At 44.4% G+C, this 21,715-nt stretch overlaps 1 protein-coding gene across 2 annotated transcripts in view; it reads left to right on the top strand.

Annotated features, from left to right (window-relative positions):
• The first annotated feature begins 563 nt into the window (after positions 1-563).
• HSD17B4 (hydroxysteroid 17-beta dehydrogenase 4) overlaps positions 564-21,715 on the top strand; it is a 264,853-nt gene continuing 243,701 nt past the window's right edge. Inside the window, exons 1-2 of one of the 2 annotated variants that reach the window (XM_056537370.1) lie at positions 564-825; positions 5,510-5,563. In XM_056537370.1, the coding sequence (XP_056393345.1) occupies positions 768-825; positions 5,510-5,563 (112 nt within the window). In that variant the 5' untranslated portion in view covers positions 564-767. Of the gene's footprint in view, positions 826-5,254; positions 5,295-5,509; positions 5,564-21,715 lie in introns of those variants that run through there. The other variant, XM_056537371.1, reaches the window with a different exon arrangement.

Here is a 21,715-nt window from a genome sequence, read left to right as displayed (position 1 = left end):
ATAGGAAAATTCCCCCCACATATATATTGTATCCCTCCAATCCCCTATGCCATTTCTTAAACCCCCTCCCATCCCCCATGCCATTTCTTAAACCCCTGATCCCTCAGCCCCTGTGCAATCTGGCCCCTCCCCTTTTGTAGCTCCACCCCCACATAGCCACACCCATGACCGGTATTTTTCTGAGGGAAAGGTGGCAACCCTAGTATAGGCCTGTACAATAAAAACATACATATACATTTAAAACGTATGCAATCGTATACAAACATTTACCACAAAAAAAGTGTATACAATAAAAACGTATGCAACATTGAGCTAGGGAATTCTGTTACGAAAAATACCGGGCAGTATCCGACCATAGCTTTCAACGTGAGTCGGCAGCCCCATTTACACTACGGTAAATCCAGACCCCACAACCGCCCTTTGTCTACTGCAGCCAATCAGAGCTCGCCTCTTAAGTTCTAAACTGCACTGACAAAGTGAAACGTGGATCCTGATTGGTTGTTAGAGAAAACAAATGCTCTGAGACCCAACGCGCGAGACTAATCAGGTGTCATCGGGCAGGAGAGGGTTACAGTGTCGCTTCCTGGTTACGCATGGCCACGCCTACTTTACTATCGCAGCAACCTCATTCAGTAGACACCCAATCATATCTAGCATTATCCACTGTAGCCCCGCCCATCCTCCCAGATTGAGGCTTGGTACGCTGCGCTCCAGCTCCTGTGTCCCGGTGACTGTGACAGCGAAGGATCCTGCGGGATAGATCGGTGATGGCTTCTGCTCTGCGCTTTGATGGTCGGGTGGTGCTGGTAACCGGAGCCGGGGGAGGTGAGTGGAATGGGTGCGGTGTCCTTACACTAGTTGTTATGTCAGTATATACATTACAGAGTATACACCTGCAGCGGTGTGCAACTTTTTGGATGTGTTATGGATCTACAGTACCCAGCATGGCTTTACATTTTGGGAGCTGTAGTCTCACTGCAAGGGATCTATCAGTTGCACACTCTAGCAGTGGTCTCCAAACTGTGATCCTCCAGCTGTTGCAAAACTACAACTCCCAGCATGCCCGGACAGCCGTTGGCTGTCCGGGCATGCTGGGAGTTATAGTTTTGCAATATCTAAAGGGCCATAGTTTGGAGAGCTCTGATTTAGAGTGACTTGCAGGTGGTTCTTGGACCTGGAGTATAGGAGATAGTGGGAGTAAAGGGCAGGATTGGGAGAGCGTTATCTTTGCAGGGGATCAGCTGATCCAAAGGCCAAGTGTTCAGCCTGAGGAGCCCTGTTATAAAGCACCTGGGGTCACCTGATGCCAAGATCACCGACTTGTTCTGCATATCCCTTAGATCAGTGTTCCCCCAACCAGTGTGCCTCCAGCTGTTGCAAAACTATAACTCCCAGTATGGCGACTGTCCAGACATCCTTGAAGTTGAAGTTTTACAACAGCTGGAGGCACACTGGTTGGGAAGCAGTGAAATAGATTTTAAGATTTCCAAACTTTTCATGTTGGTGACACCTTTTTTAGACATGTATGTACCGTGTCTTACGAAGTACAACGTGATACCAGTGTAATTATTACAAATGTAGCTGCCATACCCCGGTATCACTTCATCACTTGCCTCCGTCACCCCCTGTGCCACTTCATCACGCCCCATTATCACCCCCTGCCACTTCTTCACCAGCCTTCATCACCCCCTGTGTAATTTCATTGCACCCCGTCATCACCCCCTGTGTCATTTCATTGCACCCCATCATCACCCCCTGTGTCATTTCATTGCACCCCATCATCACCCCCTGTGTCATTTCATTGCACCCCATCATCACCCCCTGTGTCATTTCATTGCACCCCATCATCACCCCCTGTGTCATTTCATTGCACCCCGTCATCACCCCCTGTGTCATTTCATTGCACCCCGTCATCACCCCCTGTGTCATTTCATTGCACCCCGTCATCACCCCCTGTGTCATTTCATTGCACCCCGTCATCACCCCCTGTGTCATTTCATTGCACCCCGTCATCACCCCCTGTGTCATTTCATTGCACCCCGTCATCACCCCCTGTGTCATTTCATTGCACCCCGTCATCACCCCCTGTGTCATTTCATTGCACCCCGTCATCACCCCCTGTGTCATTTCATTGCACCCCGTCATCACCCCCTGTGTCATTTCATTGCACCCCGTCATCACCCCCTGTGTCATTTCATTGCACCCCGTCATCACCCCCTGTGTCATTTCATTGCACCCCGTCATCACCCCCTGTGTCATTTCATTGCACCCCGTCATCACCCCCTGTGTCATTTCATTGCACCCCGTCATCACCCCCTGTGTCATTTCATTGCACCCCGTCATCACCCCCTGTGTCATTTCATTGCACCCCGTCATCACCCCCTGTGTCATTTCATTGCACCCCGTCATCACCCCCTGTGTCATTTCATTGCACCCCGTCATCACCCCCTGTGTCATTTCATTGCACCCCGTCATCACCCCCTGTGTGATTTTTATCGCACTCCATTATCACCCCCTGTGTGATTTTTATCGCACTCCATTATCACCCATTGTGCCATTTTATCAACCCCATCATTATCCCCTGTGCCACTTCACCCCCCACCCCAAATACGCCCTATGCCATTTCTCACGTGGCCTGTATCTCTTAGTGTACTCTGGCAGCTCAGGTACATGCTTGGCGGATATGACTAGTGATGTCCTCCTGCGCAGCACTGATGACAGATGTCCTCCCGCTCCACTACTCGGCGAGATGTGACTCTTCAGACGTCCCTGCATCCATCACTGCTCTTCAGTTCAAAGTGGCCACAGCGCCAGATACCTTTCTAAGATCAGGCAGCCTTGGCCGGGACCAGCGACTGCTGTGGAAGGACAGGATGGTGTGACGATACCCCTGAAGGCTGCCACACTAATGTGTTGCTACACCCAGTCTGTAAAGCTCTGATCTAGATCTTGTATGAGTTACATCTAGTCACAACTATAATTCTGCCAGTAGACTCGATTATTAGTGCGGGGACCAGTGAGCGGTCACCTGGTATGCTAGTAGGTAGGGGTGCAGCTTCTAAATCTGTTTCTCAACCAGTGTGCCTAAATCTGCTGCAAAACTACTACAACTTCCAGCATGCCCAGACAGTCTTTGTTGTGGTTTTGCAACAGCTGGAGACTCCCTGGTGGAGAAACACTATTCTAAATACATCTGTAAGGTGCTGTTTACACTTTTCAGCTTCCAGCCTCGCTGTCTTTTTATGTTCTGAAAACCTTAAAGAAGATAGCCAGTGCTAAGAAATGTATCTCCTATCCGCAGGATAGGGACTAAACTGGGACCGTCTGTTATCTCCAGTACAGGTCTGGGGTGCCGTGCAGGAGATCACGGGGGGGTCCGACTGGAGATACCCGAACGCTGTATCTTTGGCTTTCCCATATAGACAGACAGGTCCCCTCCCATACATGGAGGGGACCTGTCTGCCGCCACTTTGTGCGGGGGTCGACACAATCCATTTCTGGTGAGAGCTGGGGTGCCATGCATGAGATCACTGGGGGTCCCAATGGTCGGACCCCCCCGCGATCTAAAACTTATTCCCTATCCTTTGTATAGGGGATAAGTTTTACTGCACCCTAGTACTCCTTTAAAGTTTTCCATGGGCATTAACAAGTTATTTAGTTGTTGATTATAAATGATTAAGTTTTGCTGATGGGCTATGGCTAGAATAAAAATAGGGGGCAAAAAAAACCAAAAAATGATATTCGCCTGCACTGATGCTTTTCTGCGGCCTCCAGATGGTCCCCAGTCCCAGGTGAGCAATGCTTCTCTATCACACGCAGGAAATACCCATCCAGCCAATCCCTGGCCAATGCAGCTCGTCAATACGACCAGTGAGTGGGTGCTTACTACATGTGGATAAAGAAGCAGGCAAGTAGGATATTAGACTGGCACTGCCTTCTGATAGGGCTGAGTTTACATTTGGAAGGGGTGTAGCCAAGAGAAAAAGCATGTGTTTCACCCTGATGGGGTGCTATGTTTCTAGTACAGTCTTTAAAGGGGTATTCCAGGAAAAAACTTTTTTTTATATATATCAACTGGCTCCAGAAAGTTAAACAGATTTGTAAATTACTTCTATTAAAAAAAATCTTAATCCTTTCAGTACTTATGAGCTTCTGAAGTTAAGGTTGTTCTTTTCTGTCTAAATCCTCTCTGATGACACGTGTCTTGGGAAACGCCCAGTTTAGAAGCAAATCCCCATAGCAAACCTCCTCTTAACTGGCACTTCTAAATATTAAAATCTAGCAGGCCCGCCTCAAAGCACAAGTCAGCGCTGGAAGAGGGGGCCCTTTGTAGGATCGGTGCTCCGGACTGCAGGTGGATATAGCAGTCTGAGAACCCGCATCGGTCTCCTGTTCACCTGCACTATAACCCGGTGTATCGGGTTATAGTGCGTATGAACGGGTGAACGTTTTCCTTTAATGTCTGTTAAACCCCAGGGCTTTCTGACTATATTCCCTGGGGATTGAAAAATATTTATTTTTAATTTATTTAAAGGGGTAGTCCAGTCCTGAAAATCTTATCCCCTATCCTAAGGATAGGGGATAAGTTTCAGATCGTGGGGGGTCCGACCACTGGGGCTCCCCACGATCTTCTGTACGGGGCCACTGCTCGCTGGCCATAGAGTACATGTTGACCACGGCATGAAGCGGCGGCCGACACCCCCCCTCAATGCATCTCAATGGCAGAGCCGGAGGTTGCTGAAGGCAGCGCTCAGGCTTTGCCATAGAGTTGTATTGAGATGCGTGTCAGCCGCTGCTTCGTGCAGTGGTTGACACGCCCCCTTCCCACGGGCTGCCGGGGGTCGGACCCCCCCCCCACGATCTGAAACTTATCCCCTATCCTTAGGATAGGGGATACGTTTTTCAGGACTAGAGATCGCCTTTAAAAGCATATGCATGTTAAAATGTGCTACAATATTTATTGATACAATAGTAGAACGTGCTGTGCAAAAAATGGAGCCTCCAACGAAAACATAGTTATAGCTGCCCGAATGCGCAGAGGCAGAATCAAAAAATGTCATGTGCTCAGATGCCAAATTGGCTTCCTTTACAAGTTTGACAGGGATCCATCTATAATATACATGTCTAGTTTTCTTTAAAAATAGAGTAATATTTAATCTGAAGTCACTCGTATAGGGGCACTGGTTTAGAGCAGCAGCGCAGAAAGAGCAAAGTTTAGTTTTACGAATTCTTCTACTTTTTTTTGTGACATTGACGGAGAACAATGCTGTTGCGCGTTGGAAGGTTTCCAGCAGGTTTGTTATAGTAGCCGTGTTAGCGTTCAGAACGCAAATTATAATTTTGGATATATTTGCCCTCTTTAGCCACTTGTAATGTTCCCTATAACCATCAGTATAATAGCCAAGTGTTTTCCAGATTTCTGTGAGCTGTCATTTTAGAACTCTTCCCCATGTATACTGTATATGTCACTACTGTTTTTCAGTCTAATGGGAATCTATTTTTGTTTCAGGTTTGGGAAAAGCGTATGCCTTGGCTTTTGCTGAAAGAGGAGCCTCTGTTGTAGGTAGGAATGATGCACATTAAAGATTTTCTACTTTTGTGTGACCTTTGGTCTACAGGGCGAACAAGTCTGCCGAGAGGCAAAGTCCGGCAGCTATCAGGCTTTGTGATCAGAATTTATAAGGAAATCTGCTGAATTGGGACATGTATTTTATCACAACAATGCAAACAGTTTTTTTTTTTTCTATTAGAGGTTTTATGCTTTTTTTCATAGTATTTTGCTGCGTATTTTCCTACTCTTTGACTTAAATAGGTAGGAAAATACACAGCCACAGTGTGACCCCACCCTTAAATTGTTATTTGGTATTATGCTCATAGCACAACACCATAAGGTGAGCACAGTCTATAAATTTCAGCACATGTACCGTATTTTTCGCCGTATAAGGTGCATTTTTTTCTTCCCCCAAAACTGGGGGAAAAAGTTGGTGTGTCTTATACGGCAAATACACGTTAAAACCGGCAGTCCCTGCGGCCATCAACGGCCGGGACCCGCGGCTAATACAGGACCTCACCGATTGCGGTGATGCCCTGTATTAACCCTTCAGACGCGGCAATCAAAGCTGACTGCCGTGTCTGAAGCGAAAGTGACACTAACCCGGCTGCTCAGTCAGGCTGTTTGAGACCGCCGCGGTGAAATCGCGGTGTCCCGAACAGCTTACAGGACACCGGGAGGGACCTTACCTGCCTCCTCGGTGTCTGCTCCGTGCCGGGATCCCCTGCATGGCCGGCGCTCTCCTTCGTCGTCATCGCGCACGCCGTCCCGTCATCCAGTAGGGGCGGCGTGCGTAGCGATGTGATGGCGGCGACGGAGAGCGAGGATACCGGGCAGCAGAGACGTTTCGGAGTGACGGGGACACCCCAAGGATGCGGCGACAGCGATGGAGGGCGACATCCAGGGCAGCGGTGACTGGTCCGGAGCGGCAGGGACTCGTGAGTACTACCTCCTATACCAGTGTTCATCAACCTGCGGACCTCCAGATGTTGCAAAACTACAACTCCCAGCATGCCCGGACAGCCAACGGCTGTCCGGGCATGCTGGGAGTTGTAGTTTTGCAACATCTGAAGGTCCGCAGGTTGAAGATCACTGTCCTATACTTTACGTTGTATTTGGTTCAGAATCTTTATTTTTTAGATTTTTATGCTTTAAAATTGGGTGCGTCTTATATGACAAAAAATACGGTATATTGGAGTTTAGCATCACATACAGCACCTCTCGTGTGTTTTTTTTTTTTTTTTTTTTCTTTTATCATTAGACCATGATCACTTTGGCTCATTTTTTGCCTTTCTGGTTTCTTTTTATATTGTCTAGCTTTAGGAAAGTTCTAATGAATCTGCTGTAATGGGCCTCAATTTTCAGAACAGTTTGACCAAGAAACTGACCCTGTTTCCCATAGTAACTAGTCAGAGACTGGCTTTTAATAAAAGGGGGTTGTTCACACACAGCTGTGTTTGTAGTTTTACATTAAAGTTTTTTTTTTTTTTTTTTTGCCAGATCAGCAGGAAGAAGTTTATTCCTTTTTCTTTTTTTTTCTTTTTTTTCTTTTTTTTATTAACTTTTGGATAAAAAGCTGTGTGTGCTGATAATGTGTAGGAGCATCAAATGTATTAAATGTTCACAGAGCATTTGATACATTTTGTGCAGGTCACATTTTCTGAAATTTCTCTCTTCACCTCAAAAAGCTAAGCTATGTCTGGGCTGGTGTCGTTTTAGAGACTTTCCAGTGGCTTTGCGCCTTTTTTGCACCTTTTCACAAAAATATATATCTTGGATTGCAACTCAAAATCAGCAGAAATGTGTAAACCAAAAGGCGCAAAAAATAAAAAAAAACAAAAAAACCTGCTTGCGCCTTTTTTATTTTTTTGCAACTTTTCTAGACACTAAAAACAATCTAAAGACAATGATAAATGTCGGCCTTTGTACGCACATCATTTTTGAGGTTCTAAAATCTTTTCACAGGCAAAACATGTCTTTACATTTTAATGCTTTTTTACATTTTAAAGGAAATCTGTCATCAGAATCGCCCGCACTAAATCTGTTACACAGGCTTGTAGTGCAGGTGATCCTGATTAAAACGCTCCTTACCTGGTTAAAAATGGTTCAGCGGTTCTTCAGATATCTATATCTTTAGTTTTCTGTTATTCCCTGGCTTGGGACTCAGTGGGAGGTGTTATCATCTGGGACTCGGCCACATGTCATTCTAGCTGGGTGGAGCTGCCGCCCGGCTCATGAATATTCATGAACTTATCCTCGTAGTCTAACTCCTTTTTCTCGGTCTGGTGGGGAGGGCCGCGCATGCGCCACGTTCCGTACAACCGGAAGCGGCGTTCTCCCCCCCGGCTTCACTCGAGCTGCGGCCCTATACAAGTGAGAAGACGGGCTGCATGAGTGAAATTGTAATGACATCACTTATTTTATAACTTCATCTGAAGAAATTTTTTTTTGTGATGTGAAATAAAAAAACAAACAAACGCCATTTTGTAATTTTTGGGGCTTCTGATTCTACGCAGTGCACTCTTCTGTAAAAATGACACCTTATCTTTATTCTGTTGGTTCATACGGTTACAAGGGGGGAGATTTATCAAAACCTGTGCAGAGGAAAACTTGCCCAGTTGCCCATAGCAACCAATCAGATCACTCCTTTCATTTTTCACAGGCCTTGATAAAAATGAAAGAAGCAAGCTGATTGGTTGCTATGGGCAACTGGGCATGTTTTCCTCTGCACAGGTTTTGATATATCTCCCCCAAAGATACCAAATTTATGTAGGTTTTATTTTATTTTACTACTTAAAACATTTATTTTTATTTTTTTACTGCATTTTTTTTTTTTTTTTAGTATGTTTAAAATTGTATTCTTCTAACCCATGTACCGTATTTTCCGGCATACAGGACGACTTTTTAACCCCATAAAATGTTCTCAAAAGTCAGGGGTCGTCTTAAACGTTGGGTGCTGCAGTATGCCAGGACACCCAGGGTATGGATTATCCATACCCCGGGCGTCCTGGCCGAGATTAACTTCCCCCGTCACATTCGGGACATCCCTGTGTCCTGAAAGATCTTTTTGGGACACAAGGATGTCCTGGGTACCTTTCTGCAGCCCCACGTTAACTTTAAAAATGCAGGGGCCACCGGGAGGTAGCGCACGCAGGGACGTCACTGACGTCTCGTGGGTGCACCCATAGGAACGGAGGAGTGGAGCATCGAGGAGGACGCGCGTGCATGGTAAGTTAGCAGCTGCACGTCAGCTTCGGTGCTCCGACCAGCGCTCCTCGGAGCACTGAAGTGGGGCAGTACACACAGACAGCCTCTAGCCATACACTGTATATTGCTGTATGTCTGTGGGGGAACTATACTGCCAACCTAATGTGGGGGAACTATACTGCCAACCTAATGTGGGGGAACTATACTGCCAACCTAATGTGGGGGAACTATACTGCCAACCTAATGTGGGGGAACTGTGCTGACAAGCTAATGTGGGGAGAACTATGCTGACAACCTAGTGTGGAGGAACAATGGTAAGGTACCATATCGCGGTAGAGGGGTAGTCTTATATGGCGAGTATATCCCAAACTATATTTTAACTGTAAAAGTTGGGGGTCGTCTTATACGCCCAGTCATCTTATACGCCGGAAAATACGGTAACTTTTTTTATTTTTTCGTATACGGGGCTATATGAGGGCTCATTTTTGCTCCGTGATCTTTCGTTTTTATTGGTACCATTTTTATTTTTATGGGACTTTTTGATCGCTTCTTATTAATTTTTATGGTATATGAAGTGACCAAAAATGTGGGACTTTGTAATTTTTTTTACATGCATGCTATCAACCGTGCGGTTTTACTAACCTTATATTTTAATAGTTCGGACATGTACACACGCGCCGGTACCACATATGATTATTTTTTACTTTTAATTACATTATTTTATTCAAAAATGGCAAAAGGGGGGGGGGGGGGTTTAAACTTTTATTAGCAAGGCTAAACTCATTTTTTATTTATTTTTTTTTTAACAATGGCAAAAAGAAAAAGTATAAAGATCTAGTAACATCAATTTTATTGCACATAACTGCATCACAAAAACATACATTTAAAATCAATTAAGAGGACATAATAACAAAGACACATCTGCAAAAGTGCAGAAAAAGAGGTCTACTAAATGAGTCAAATTACATATGGAAGCTGAACAGGCATGCAACAGTATGGATAGTAAGCCCACTAATGCTGCGGTAAAGGGTCAAAAGACTATATATACATACATACATACATACATACATACAATGCAGTGCTAGGGGGATACAATATATGACTTAGTGGAAAAGAACAGGTGGTGTTGGAGGTCCTGCTCTTTTCCACTAGGTGATATATTGTATCCCCCTAGCACTGCATTGTATGTATGTATGTATAGTCTTTTGACCCTTTACCGCAGCATTAGTGGGCTTACTATCCATACTGTTGCATGCCTGTTCAGCTTGCATATGTAATTTGACTCATTTAGTAGACCTCTTTTTCTGCACTTTTGCAGATGTGTCTTTGTTATTATGTCCTCTTAATTGATTTTAAATGTATGTTTTTGTGATGCAGTTATGTGCAATAAAATTGATGTTACTTGATCTTTATATGCTTATTTTTCTTTGCCATTGTTAATCCCTATGCGTAGGATCCTATACCTTGGGCACCTCTTGTATGTATAAACTTTTTTTTTTTTATATATTTTTTTTTAATCCCCATAGGGGTCTATGCCATGCAATCTTTCGATTGCATACACTGTTCAATGTTGTGCCATAAAATAACATTTATCAGTGCTCTGCTACTTCAGCCTTCTGAAGCTTCCTAGAGGACCGATCGGACGGCGAGGAGGCAGTTAAGGGCCCTCCCGCCATCCACTCAGCTGATCGGGACATTGCGATTTTACTGCAATGGTCCTGATCAGCTCCTCTGAGCTGTCAGGATAGTTAACCCTGAATTTTAGACTCTGCAATCAACTTTAATTTCAGTGTCTAAAGGGTTAACGCCGGGCATTGGCCTGGTGGTCAATGCCTGGCATCAACCGTGGGCCCTGGATGCTGATAGCAGTTAGGGCCCACCGGGTTTAAAGAGTGCTCAGCTAGTCAGCATGCTTTAAATACCGGTAACCAGGGCATACAGGTACGCCCTTGGTCCTTAAGCTTCAAAGCCCAAGAGTATACCGGTACTCCCTTGGTCCTTAAGATGTTACATCCTAAACAAAATGTTGCTCTATTTTGGCATCTAATTGGCTGAAAAAAAGGCCCCAGCACTTAATTTTACAGCCATTACAAATTCAGCTGTAAATTATATTGTGTCCACAAACAGCAGTTTTTGATTTAATTTATATTTGATTTCATTAAAAAAATTTGCCAAAATGGTGTATGCACATAGCCAAGACAGGTTTTTGGGGAATATACATTAATGACTTGCCCTTAGATGTTCTGACTTTTTGGTCAGTTCATGCAGTCTAGTTTTACCCCAGGTACAGCAAGGGTTAGTACAGGCAGTAGGACCTTTCCCTTTTCAGCCAATCACTGGCCGTAGTGGTGTCACGTGTCAAGCCAGTCATTGGCTGATGGGGAAAGGTCTTGTACTGCAGCAATACACTAGGTTTCCTGGGTCCCGTGGAAGATTTGAAATCCATTGTATTGCTGCAGTACAAGAATGTGACAGGAGGGGGGGGGGGGGGGGGGTGGGATGTGACCGAAGGTGGGGGGAGAATGTGACAAGGGGGAGATGTGAAATAGGCGGTGGGCATAAAATGGGTAGGTAGATGTGAAATGGGGGGGGATTTCACAATTTTTTTTTTATTATATCGCAAGGCATATCGCAATATTTAGGCCTAAAATCGCAATCTCACATTTTCCCCATATCGTGCAGCCCTAATAAATAAATAAAAAAATATATATATTTATTTATGTGTGTGTTAGGGCTTATCCAGCAATAGAAAAACATAGCTAATTTCTTCCAAGACCCCCCCCCCCCTGTCCTCAGGGTATATGTCATACTACAACTTGGCTCTATTTACTTCTAAGGAACTGAGCTGCAAAACCACACACAACCTTCAGTACTGTTTTTTCTAATGCTGGATAGCCTCTTTAAGGGGACATTTACACATTAATAACACACAGTAAGTTCCACTGGAAGTTTCACTACCATTCACTTCAATGGGTCTGTCAGCAAAAAGCAAATCTGCGTATTTTCCATAAACCCATTAAATGGTAACCAATCTGTCAGCAGATTTTCCACAGTAGGGAACCCACTGCGAGTATATCAACATGTGAATATATGAATTCTGGTAATCCTTGGGAATTCTTGCAGGTCAGGCCTGTAGACACTTATATGTTGGGGACTCCCTTTAAGAATAGGACCTGGACAGCTGGGTGGCCCGGCTATTCTGACTTTTATTCATCTGACTAAATATTTGATATTCATAGGAATAAGTGTAGATACATTTTCACTGTGGCCATTTTAATTCAGTTGAAAGCTCACAATAGACATACTGTACAGTGTAAAATGCTATTTCTATAGTAATTGGAATCGAAGAACATTTCTTGCTGATTTTAAGCATCTACTATGTAAAACCAATGTGATGAGTGACACGCACTGAGCTTATTCTAAAAGTGTCAATCATGATGCTAAATCCAGTACAGTGGTTCTATGGATGTGTACTTATTAAAAAAGTTTTGCAGGATTTTGACATAAAATTCTGGAGTATTTTCTTTTGTAAAACCTCAGCTGGTATTGATGGCTGACCTTACAGAATGGGGAAAACGTCTGACCCTGGCTTTAAAGTGGGATTCCAAAATCCGTCTAAAAACTTGAATGAAGGTTGTAGGGTCATTCCAAGAAAAGTAGCAGTATAACCTCAATTCTACATCCTAAACATTAATTTTCTTTGTCATACTGTTGTTCCTACATGCTCCTTCTTATATCTACTCCAGGCTGTTCCCCTTTACCTGTATTCCCCTGATGTAGTTTATCTTGTCTCTCACTGCTGAGCCCATCACATCGGTTCCTAGTTCCCATCTTCTACTGTTTAAGGGCATGTGCAGACTAGAGGTGAGCGAACTTACAGTAAATTTGATTTGTCACGAACTTCTCGGCTCGGCAGTTGATGACTTATCCTGCATAAATGAGTTCAGCTTTCAGGTGCTCCGGTGGGCTGGAAAAGGTGGATACAGTCCTAGGAGACTCTTTCCTAGGACTGTATCCACCTTTTCCAGCCCACCGGAGCACCTGAAAGCTGAACTAATTTATGCAGGATAAGGCATCAACTGCCGAGCCGAGAAGTTCGTGACAAATCAAATTTACTGTAAGTTCGCTCATCTCTAGTGCAGACAGACTGTTTATGCTTTGTAAATCAATATAAATAGCTATATAGTATGTGAGAACATACTCTAAAAACAGCAGAGCATGTGAGTTAGTACATATACATTATGTATGCATATACCCTTACAGACAAACGGCTCACCCTCCATTTACTCCTAGTGCTGCAACTGAGCATGTTTGAGCAGAAACTGCTGACCTTAGGCAACTAGCTATAAACATCACATTTATGGCCCATTTACACTACAGGATTTCTGTGCTGAGAAATTCCACTATGAAACTTTAGTGGAGCAGCATCCCATTGTTTTCATAGGGATTCTGCTGCACTGTGCACACTGAGAAGTTTACGCCATGGAAATTCCAGATTCCAGGCTAAGCCGAAAGTAGACATATTCATTCTGTCGATAGAATTCCACTGCATTGCCGCCAATGGGTCAGTTGATTTTGCCGGTGCCTGATTCTTCACCCGGAATCTCTTTGTGAAAAACTACTGAAAACATTTTATTACTGTATATTAAGCATTTTTATTCTGTATCTTTTTATAGAAGTTAAGTTTTGTATACCTGAGAACCCCTTTAAATCCCTAAACCACCAGTATTAGTGTTGATCAGAGGGGACATAGTTTGGTCACATTTCCCCTTCATTTTGTACATTTGGATTAACAAGGGCAATGGGTTGTATACTGACGGTACTGAAAGACACCTAGGGCTTTCTGGTATCCATGTCTTTTATGATATACCCTTAGGTATTCCTTTTAAATGCCATTAAAGCTGAATACATGCAGAATGTATTGATTTTTCCTCCATTTTGATCTCGCTGCTGTGGTTCATCCCTTTCCCAGTCTCCTCTCCATGTATGGCTGCTGGATTCTCTGACTTCCCTACACATAATATACTAATAAAGTGTAGGCTTAGATTAGGCAGTTGTGCAAGATTTTTTAAGGAGTACTCTGGTGTCAAAAATGTATGCTGATTTGTAGATGACTTCCAGATAAAAAGCTTAATTCTTTCAGTACTTATCATCTGCTGTATACCCCAGAAGTTGTGTAGTTCTTTTCAGTTTGACCACAGTGCTTTCTGCTGCCACCTCTGTCCCTGTCAGGAACTGTCCAAAGCTGGAGAGGTTGGTTATGGGGATTTTTTTTTCTACTCTGGACAGTTCCTGACACGGACAGAGGTGGCAGCACAGAGCACTGTTGTAGACTGAAAAGAACTACACAACTTCTTGCATGCAGCAGATAAGTACTGGAAGGCTTAAGGGTAGGGTCACATGTAACGGAACCGCAGCGTATTTTACTCTGCAGATCTGCCAGTGTCCCTACCCATTTTGTGCCTGCAGCTTTTGCAACCCCCCCCCCCCCCCCCCTATTCCCATGCCTCGCTCTGCCCCTGGACTGCTCACAGCGGCTATGAGCAGCCATACGGGGCCTGCGAGTCGGCGAGTTCTCTCTGACATTGCGGAGCTGTAACGTCTGAGTGTACTGCACATGTGCAGCGTACTCAGAAATCGTGGCTGCTCCGCGATGTCTGAGTGGACTCGGCGACTCGCAGGCCCCGTATGGCTGCTCATAGCGGCGGATTGCCGCTGTGAGCAGTCCAGGGGCAGAGCAAGGGGGAATGTGGTGGCAGCTGGAGGCACAAAAGGGGTCAGGTCACCGGGGGATCTGCAGCCTAAAATGCTGTGGATCCGGTAAATGTGACCCTACCCTAAAGGGGTACTCCGGTGCTCTCTGCTGACACCACAACTGTCCAGAGAAGGAGAGCTTTGCTATGTGGATTTTCTCCTATTCTCTATGGACAGAGGTGTCAGCAGAGAGCACTGTGGTCAGACAGAAAATAAATTGAAAAAGAAAAGAACTTCCTCAGTAGTATACAGCAGCTGATAAGTACTGGAAGGATAACATTTTTAAATAGAAATAATTTACAAATCTGTTTAACTTTCTGGCATCAGTTGTTTTCCACCGGAGTACCCCTTTAAGTACTTAGGCTTAAAGGGGGATTCTGGGTTTATACATCTTATTTCCTAGCCAAAGGATAGGGGATAAGATGTATGAACGCTGGGGACCCCCACGATCTCGGTGCATGGCGAGACGTCATTAGAGGGCGTGGCCGTGTGTCGTGACCCCGTCTTGGAGGCAGCGCCCAGCACAGAATATCTTTGGATAGGGGATAAGATGTATAAACCCGGAATACCCCTTTAATCAAATTTTTTGGCACCAATTGAAAAACCTTCCAGAGTACACCTCTAACAGTGACTCGGGCTGTTGAAAAATCTGGTGCATCTTATATTGTCTACTCTTTCTGCACCACCTATTTGTTGTCTTAGTTTAGACCTGAAATTGGCATATATTATTACTTTTTTGGAAAACAGCCATCTTTTTATCAATGTCACACCTCTTACAAAAAATGGTGAGCATGGCGTGCACAAAGTGAAATCGGTGCGTCAAGCATTTTTCTAAAAATGTAGCCCAAATGGCATGTACCACTTTTTAACAAAATATTGCACAAAATACACCAAAAATGTCCCAACTCCTTTAATTATCCCTCTCCAATTCCAACCCACACACACACACACACACACACACACACACACACACACACACACACACACACTCACACTGTGCACTTGGCTGGATCAGTGCTAATGTCAGTGTTATGATACTGTTTTACTTTTTTCTACTATGTCCCTTTTTATATAGATCTACACAAGTGTTCACGTTTAGAGGGAAGGGGGACTTCAAGCAATTTACAACAGTGCTGAAAGACATATTGTGCTGGTGGCTGATATTTCATACATATTAAGGATATCATGTAATACTTTTACACTGTCTTTGGCCACTTTGCTTTACCTCTTTTACATGATTGTTGGGGTCTATTTGTTTTGGAATAGGATTAAAGAGCTTGTTAGATTTGCTTTGCATTAGTGTCGGATAAGCTTGTGGTTGTTTCTTCCGTGAGCGAAAATGATCTCATTGAGAAGGTTTATTAATAAGCCATGTTTCTGGCAAGCTGCATAGCCTTCATTTCCCTTAAAGAATGCACTAAATAATGTATGGACCATTTAAGACGGCAACAGGACGCCAAGTGTTACGGCTGATCTTTTGCCAAGAGTCAAAAAACAGAAAAAGAAAGATGGTAAGAAAGAGTCAGGGATCCCAGAGGGAAATGACAGGGGTAAAAGATAATCTTAAAACTTATGAAGAATCTGTAAATTGACTTGGATCAAAAACAGCCCTGTATGCAGTTCTGCATGTTCTTGGGGGACTTGTAGATGAACCGTATCAAGTAACATAGAGCCTAATTGGATACAAAGATGCATTACTTCAAGGAAGAGTGCCAGTCTTCAGGAACTGCATAGCGGTGACAGTTTTACACTGTAAATGTTAAGCTGATAGATATATTTATTTTAACTTTTTGTGAAGGGTGATCAGATGGCATAGAGCAGTGTTTCTCAGCCTAAAACTATAGTATACCACGGTGTTGGGTCCGGTCACAAAACCTGATACGGGCAAAAATGAGCCGACCGGAGTCACTATCTGACTCCGGTTGGCTCATTCAAATGATTGAGATGCGGTACGGGAGCACCTGGTTTTCACTCCCCCCCCAGCCGGATCTCTTCCCAGTATCGACTAATTGTGGTGTGAACGCACCCTATATTTTGCGCATATGTCGTGCTTCCACTCTGTGGCATACGTGCTGTGTGTTTGCCTGTTTGGACAGCGACTTCCTTTACTTACCGCACATATGCTGCCAGTAAGAGTTAAAGTGGTACTTTGTTGCTAGACCTCTTATCCCTTATCCAAAGGATATGGTATATGATGTCTGATCGTGGGGGTCCGGCCTCTGGGACCCCTCTGGATCCACGATCACTGTGCAGCGTTATGAACATTTTGGTTCAGAATGCTGGGTTCGACAGGCCGGGTCGTGATGTCATGCCACACCCCCTTGTGATGCCACGTTCCCTCCATGCATGTCTATGGAAGGGGCTGTGATGGCCCTTGAATGAGATTTAGGTAGGGCTATGTGCAAGAAACTAAACAATCAAGCCAGTAGAGGGAGATCATGGGTAGTTGGAGCAATGGGGTGCCAGTCTGGGGCACTTCAGAGGCTTGTTAGGGGGGCAATGATAGTATAGTGTTGGGGGCAGTTTATCATTGGCTTTACTTGTTGCATTGTTGCAAATTTTTTTTTGCGCAGGCATAAAAATTTTTGCGCATTCTCACACTACACTTAAAATCTTAGATATAAACAAGTTTCTAAGTGTGGTTAAAACTCTAAGTTGCTTTGCTATTTATAAAGATCGTGCACCTCTTTGATAAATGTGGGGGTAGTACATGTGACACACGCCAGGCAAACGGCTTGCTAGCTATATCACACTGACAGCAGATTGATAACCTTTTTTCAAGTGTAACTCCAATGATGCTTCAGGCAGCAGGCTATCTGTTTGTTCAAATCTTTGTAACCCAAGACTTTACTGGGGTGACAGCGATCAGGATACGAATTTGCCTGAAGTCCCATGCAAGTCTATGGGACTTCTGGCAAATCCGTATACTACTTGCTGTCGTCTCAGGAAAATCTCTGGTTACAAAGTTGCTGAGAGATGTAGGGTAGGGTCACATATAACACATCCGCAGTTTATTTCAAACTGTGACTAATCTGAAAATTCTGTTACAAGCAGACATACAGGGCTACCCAGCCGCAGTCCTGTGTATGCACTAAGGTTTGGAGGCTGCACCGACGTGACTGCACACACAGGGCTGTACCAGGGTAGCCTTGTGTGTCTGCTTGTAGCAGAATCTGCAGCAGATTTACTGCAGTGGGAAATGCGCTGCAGATGCTCTGTGTGACTCTACCCTTAAAAAGTACCTGTCGCCAAAAAAACTTTTCTAAATTAACTCAGGCTATGTTCCCTAACTACTCCTAACACTCCTCCCACCCTTAAAAAAATAAAAATAAAATTCTGAGCTTTAAAAAGCTCTGTATTGTCACGATTCGGCTAGCTGGATGTGGATCCTCTGTGTCAGCGAGGGATTGGCGTGGACAGTGTCGGTGGACCGGTTCTAAGATGCTACTGGTATTCACCAGAGCCCGCCGCAAAGCGGGATGGTCTTGCTGTGGCGGTAGCAACCAGGTTGTATCCACCGGCAACGGCTCAACCTCGCTGACTGCTGAGAAGGCGTGGGACAGAAGGACTAGGCAGAGGCAAGGTCAGACGTAGCAGAAGGTCAGGGCAGGTGGCAAGGTTCGTAGTCAATATGGATAGCAGGAGATCTGGAAACACAGTAATGGTACACACAGTAGAAGCTTTCACAAGGCACTAAGGCAACAAGATCCGGCAAGGAAGTGCAGGGGAAGTGAGGTAATATAGCCAGGGAGCAGGTGGAAGCTAATTAGGCTGATTGGGCTAGGCACCAATCATTGGTGCACTGGCCCTTTAAACCCCAGAGAGCTGGCGCGCGCGCCATAGAGAGCGGAGCCGCGCGCGCCAGAACATGATAGCCGGGGACCTGGACGAGTAAGTGGCTTGGGATGCGATTCGCGAGCGGGCGCGTCCCGCTATGTGAATCTCATCCCCATCATGAATGTCAGTGCAGCGCTCCCGGTCAGAGGACCCGACCGGGGCGCTGCATAGAGGAGAACGCCGCGAGCGCTCTGGGGAGGAGCAGGGACCCGGAGCGCTCGACGTAACCTGTATCTTACCTTTCTTCTTGCTCACAGTGTAATCTCCCAGCAGGAGAAATTGGGCATTTCCCAGCAGGCATGACATCACTGAAGCCTGCTGGGGGACCACTTCTGCCCTCATGTTGTTGCAGCACTGTGATGAATAGAAGACCTCAGGCTCTGTGCAGCTTTCAATGAGGCTCTGTGCAGCTTTCAATGAGGCTCTGTGCAGCTTTCAGTGAGGCTCTGTGCAGCTTTCAGTGAGGCTCTGTGCAGCTTTCAGTGAGGCTCTGTGCAGCTTTCAGTGAGGCTCTGTGCAGCTTTCAGTGAGGCTCTGTGCAGCTTTCAGTGAGGCTCTGTGCAGCTTTCAGTGAGGCTCTGTGCAGCTTTCAGTGAGGCTCTGTGCAGCTTTCAGTGAGGCTCTGTGCAGCTTTCAGTGAGGCTCTGTGCAGCTTTCAGTGAGGCTCTGTGCAGCTTTCAATCAAGCTCAGAGCAGAGAAACACTTCCTGAATTTGCAATTTGTAGAAGAAAGATGACACTCTGATTGTCCGATGCAATTAAAAACTTTTTTTTATTGCGGCACAGGTATTACATGGGAGGAGATGTGGAACGCACTCCCAATGAGCACTGGTTTCACATCATGTGATGCAGCATCAGGGTCTGATAGACACAGCTGTGTCTTAAAACCCCCTATTTCATGTTGGAGTTTTCTTCTTTTGCCTACAAATCCCATAATTCCATTTTCCTTCCTCCCCACACATTAAAACATAAATGAGCGGCATCCATTCAAAAGACCTGTGGTTTTCAATCAGGGTGCCTCCAGCTGTTGCATTAGTTGCAGATTGATCCCTCCACCCATTGAAGCAGACAGGCTCCCTGTCATCAGCTGACTAGAGAGTCAGGTCTCGGCCGCATTGCAACCTGGGAAAAATCTGAGACAACAGTCATTTTGTATGCTGATAAAAATAAATATTGGAGTGAAAATCACAGAAGAATTGTGAGAAAACCGTCACACACAGGTACAGGCACTATATTATGAACAACACTAACTTTACAGCCCCTGTAGCATAGTCCAATAAAAATAAAAATCCTGGAATTTTAACTTTTCCTGTTCATGACCAGCAATCAAGTCGCTTCTTTCATTTTTAACAAGGCCTCTGCAAAATGAAAGTAGCAATCTGATTGGTTGCTTTGGGCCACTGGGCATCTTTTCTTTTGCACAGGTTTTGATAAATCTCCCCCAATGTCTTTTTAGATCAATCTTGTGTATTTTCATGTTATTGTGTTTTTCCTTGTATATCTCAATCCAATCTCGGAAAGATTTTCACCCAGGGCCTCCTCCTTATTGGCACTTTTCAAATCCTCTGTCAACACAGAGACATAGAGTCGCACCAATCAGGCTTATCCTCTCAAAATATAATAGTTTATTATAATCACAAACGTTAAAAGTAAACAGGCCCAAAATCCAAAGTAACATGTTGGGTTGTGGCTTTTTTGACTTCAGCCTTGGGGCAGCCTAAAGGCGAGGACTGAAGATAAAGTGGGAAAGGTGAAAAATCCAGGGTTGGATAAGGAGATTGGTCTCGTCGGTCACTAAATTTGAAAGAAGATGATGAAGTGGGTGAATATCCAGAGAAGAGGTACACCATCGGGAATCTCTTAAAACACCTCAAATTGAGGTGGATGTTATTTTCGAAATGATAGTGGGAACAAGGCAGATTAAGGTTACGTGACATCATAACCATCACATGTCATTCTCTGGTACATTCTCTTCTAAGCACCAAGTGGTGGCACAAATTGCTCTGTGGACCAAACTGTACAGTATTTTTCAAGCACTTTACTTTATGAAAAGCAGTGTTTTTAGATTCTAGATAAAACTGTTCTTTTTTTGAAGTGTTGGCTATCCATTAACTCCGAGAAGACCTTACATGACTCTAGGTAAATAATGCGTTCTGCTATTATTGAGTGCTCTGGTATATTATATGAACATGCTTCAATGCAATTTGCAAAATTGTGCCATTTATATCTTCTGAATGTGCAGATTCCTGTGTGACTCTTGGCTGCCATCTCGTAATGATAATCATTTGTCTCCACGTCTCATCTATAGCTCATTCTTTTCCCTGCTTGGAAACTGTTATATTGGAGAGGTCACGGGGTTAGTGTATCCTAATGAAGGGAGATCTGATGGGTTTTATAAAGCAAGTGCGGACTATTGCTTATATCCATTCATGTGTTATTGTAGAAGATTGAACGTTAATGTCATAAAGTTTTATAAATGGAGTCTGTGTGTGTGTCTTGTCTTCATATGTGTTAACCAATGTTTGTATGTTTTTTATTTCATGGAAATCTCCACAAACTACTTACCGTATATAGTGTTAGCATTTTTTTTTTTGTTTTTTTTAATTTTCAAAATCTTTGTTTGCTGTCAGTGGATGAAAGGATGAAAACTTGCTGCATTTTGACACAGTGTTTTCCATCTTCATCTGAAGCAGTGTTTCCCAACCAGGGGGCCCCCAGGTTTTGCAAAACTATAACTCCCAGAATGCCTGGACAGCCAAATGCTGGGAGTTGTAGTTTGGCAACATCTGGAGGCACACTGATTGGGAAACACTGATCTAAAGCATGTTTATTATATGTTTTTAGCCTTCCCTACTTATGTCTTTGTACCACATGTCCCATGTATGTCCTGCCCTGTTGACTAAGAACCTGTGCTGCCCACCCCAACCTATTTGCCTGTTTCTGACTATGCATGTACATTGTCTGCCCAAGACATGGTTTTGTACCTGGACTTGTCTCCTTGTATGCCGGGCTGCGTCCAGAGAAGACCAGATCCTCAAAAGATGGGCGACATAAACAACGCCCTTGTGAGTGGTCCAAAGTCAAGGGTCATACCCACTTAACTGTATTTTGTTCTTTTCCTCTATTTCTCCTTAAAACGACCTTTTGCCCTTCTACTCTTGTCTTTTTTAAACCTTATGAACTAGGTAACTAGATTCCCTCAAATTCAACCTATATCCCTTTTGTGTCCCTACTATTTTGATCCAGAGAGTTCTATAGTCTCACTGCTTTTACAGTAAAGAACCCCCATCTGTGCTGGGGTAGAAACCTTCTTTCCTCTAGACGTAGAGGATGCCCCCTTGTTATAGATACAGTCCTGGGTATAAA

This window comes from Hyla sarda, chromosome 1 (genome assembly GCF_029499605.1).
Source record: "Hyla sarda isolate aHylSar1 chromosome 1, aHylSar1.hap1, whole genome shotgun sequence".
Classification (NCBI taxonomy): Eukaryota; Metazoa; Chordata; class Amphibia; order Anura; family Hylidae; genus Hyla; species Hyla sarda.
The sequence above is the reverse complement of the archived record's forward strand: the minus strand, read 5'-3'. Positions and strand labels throughout refer to the sequence as shown.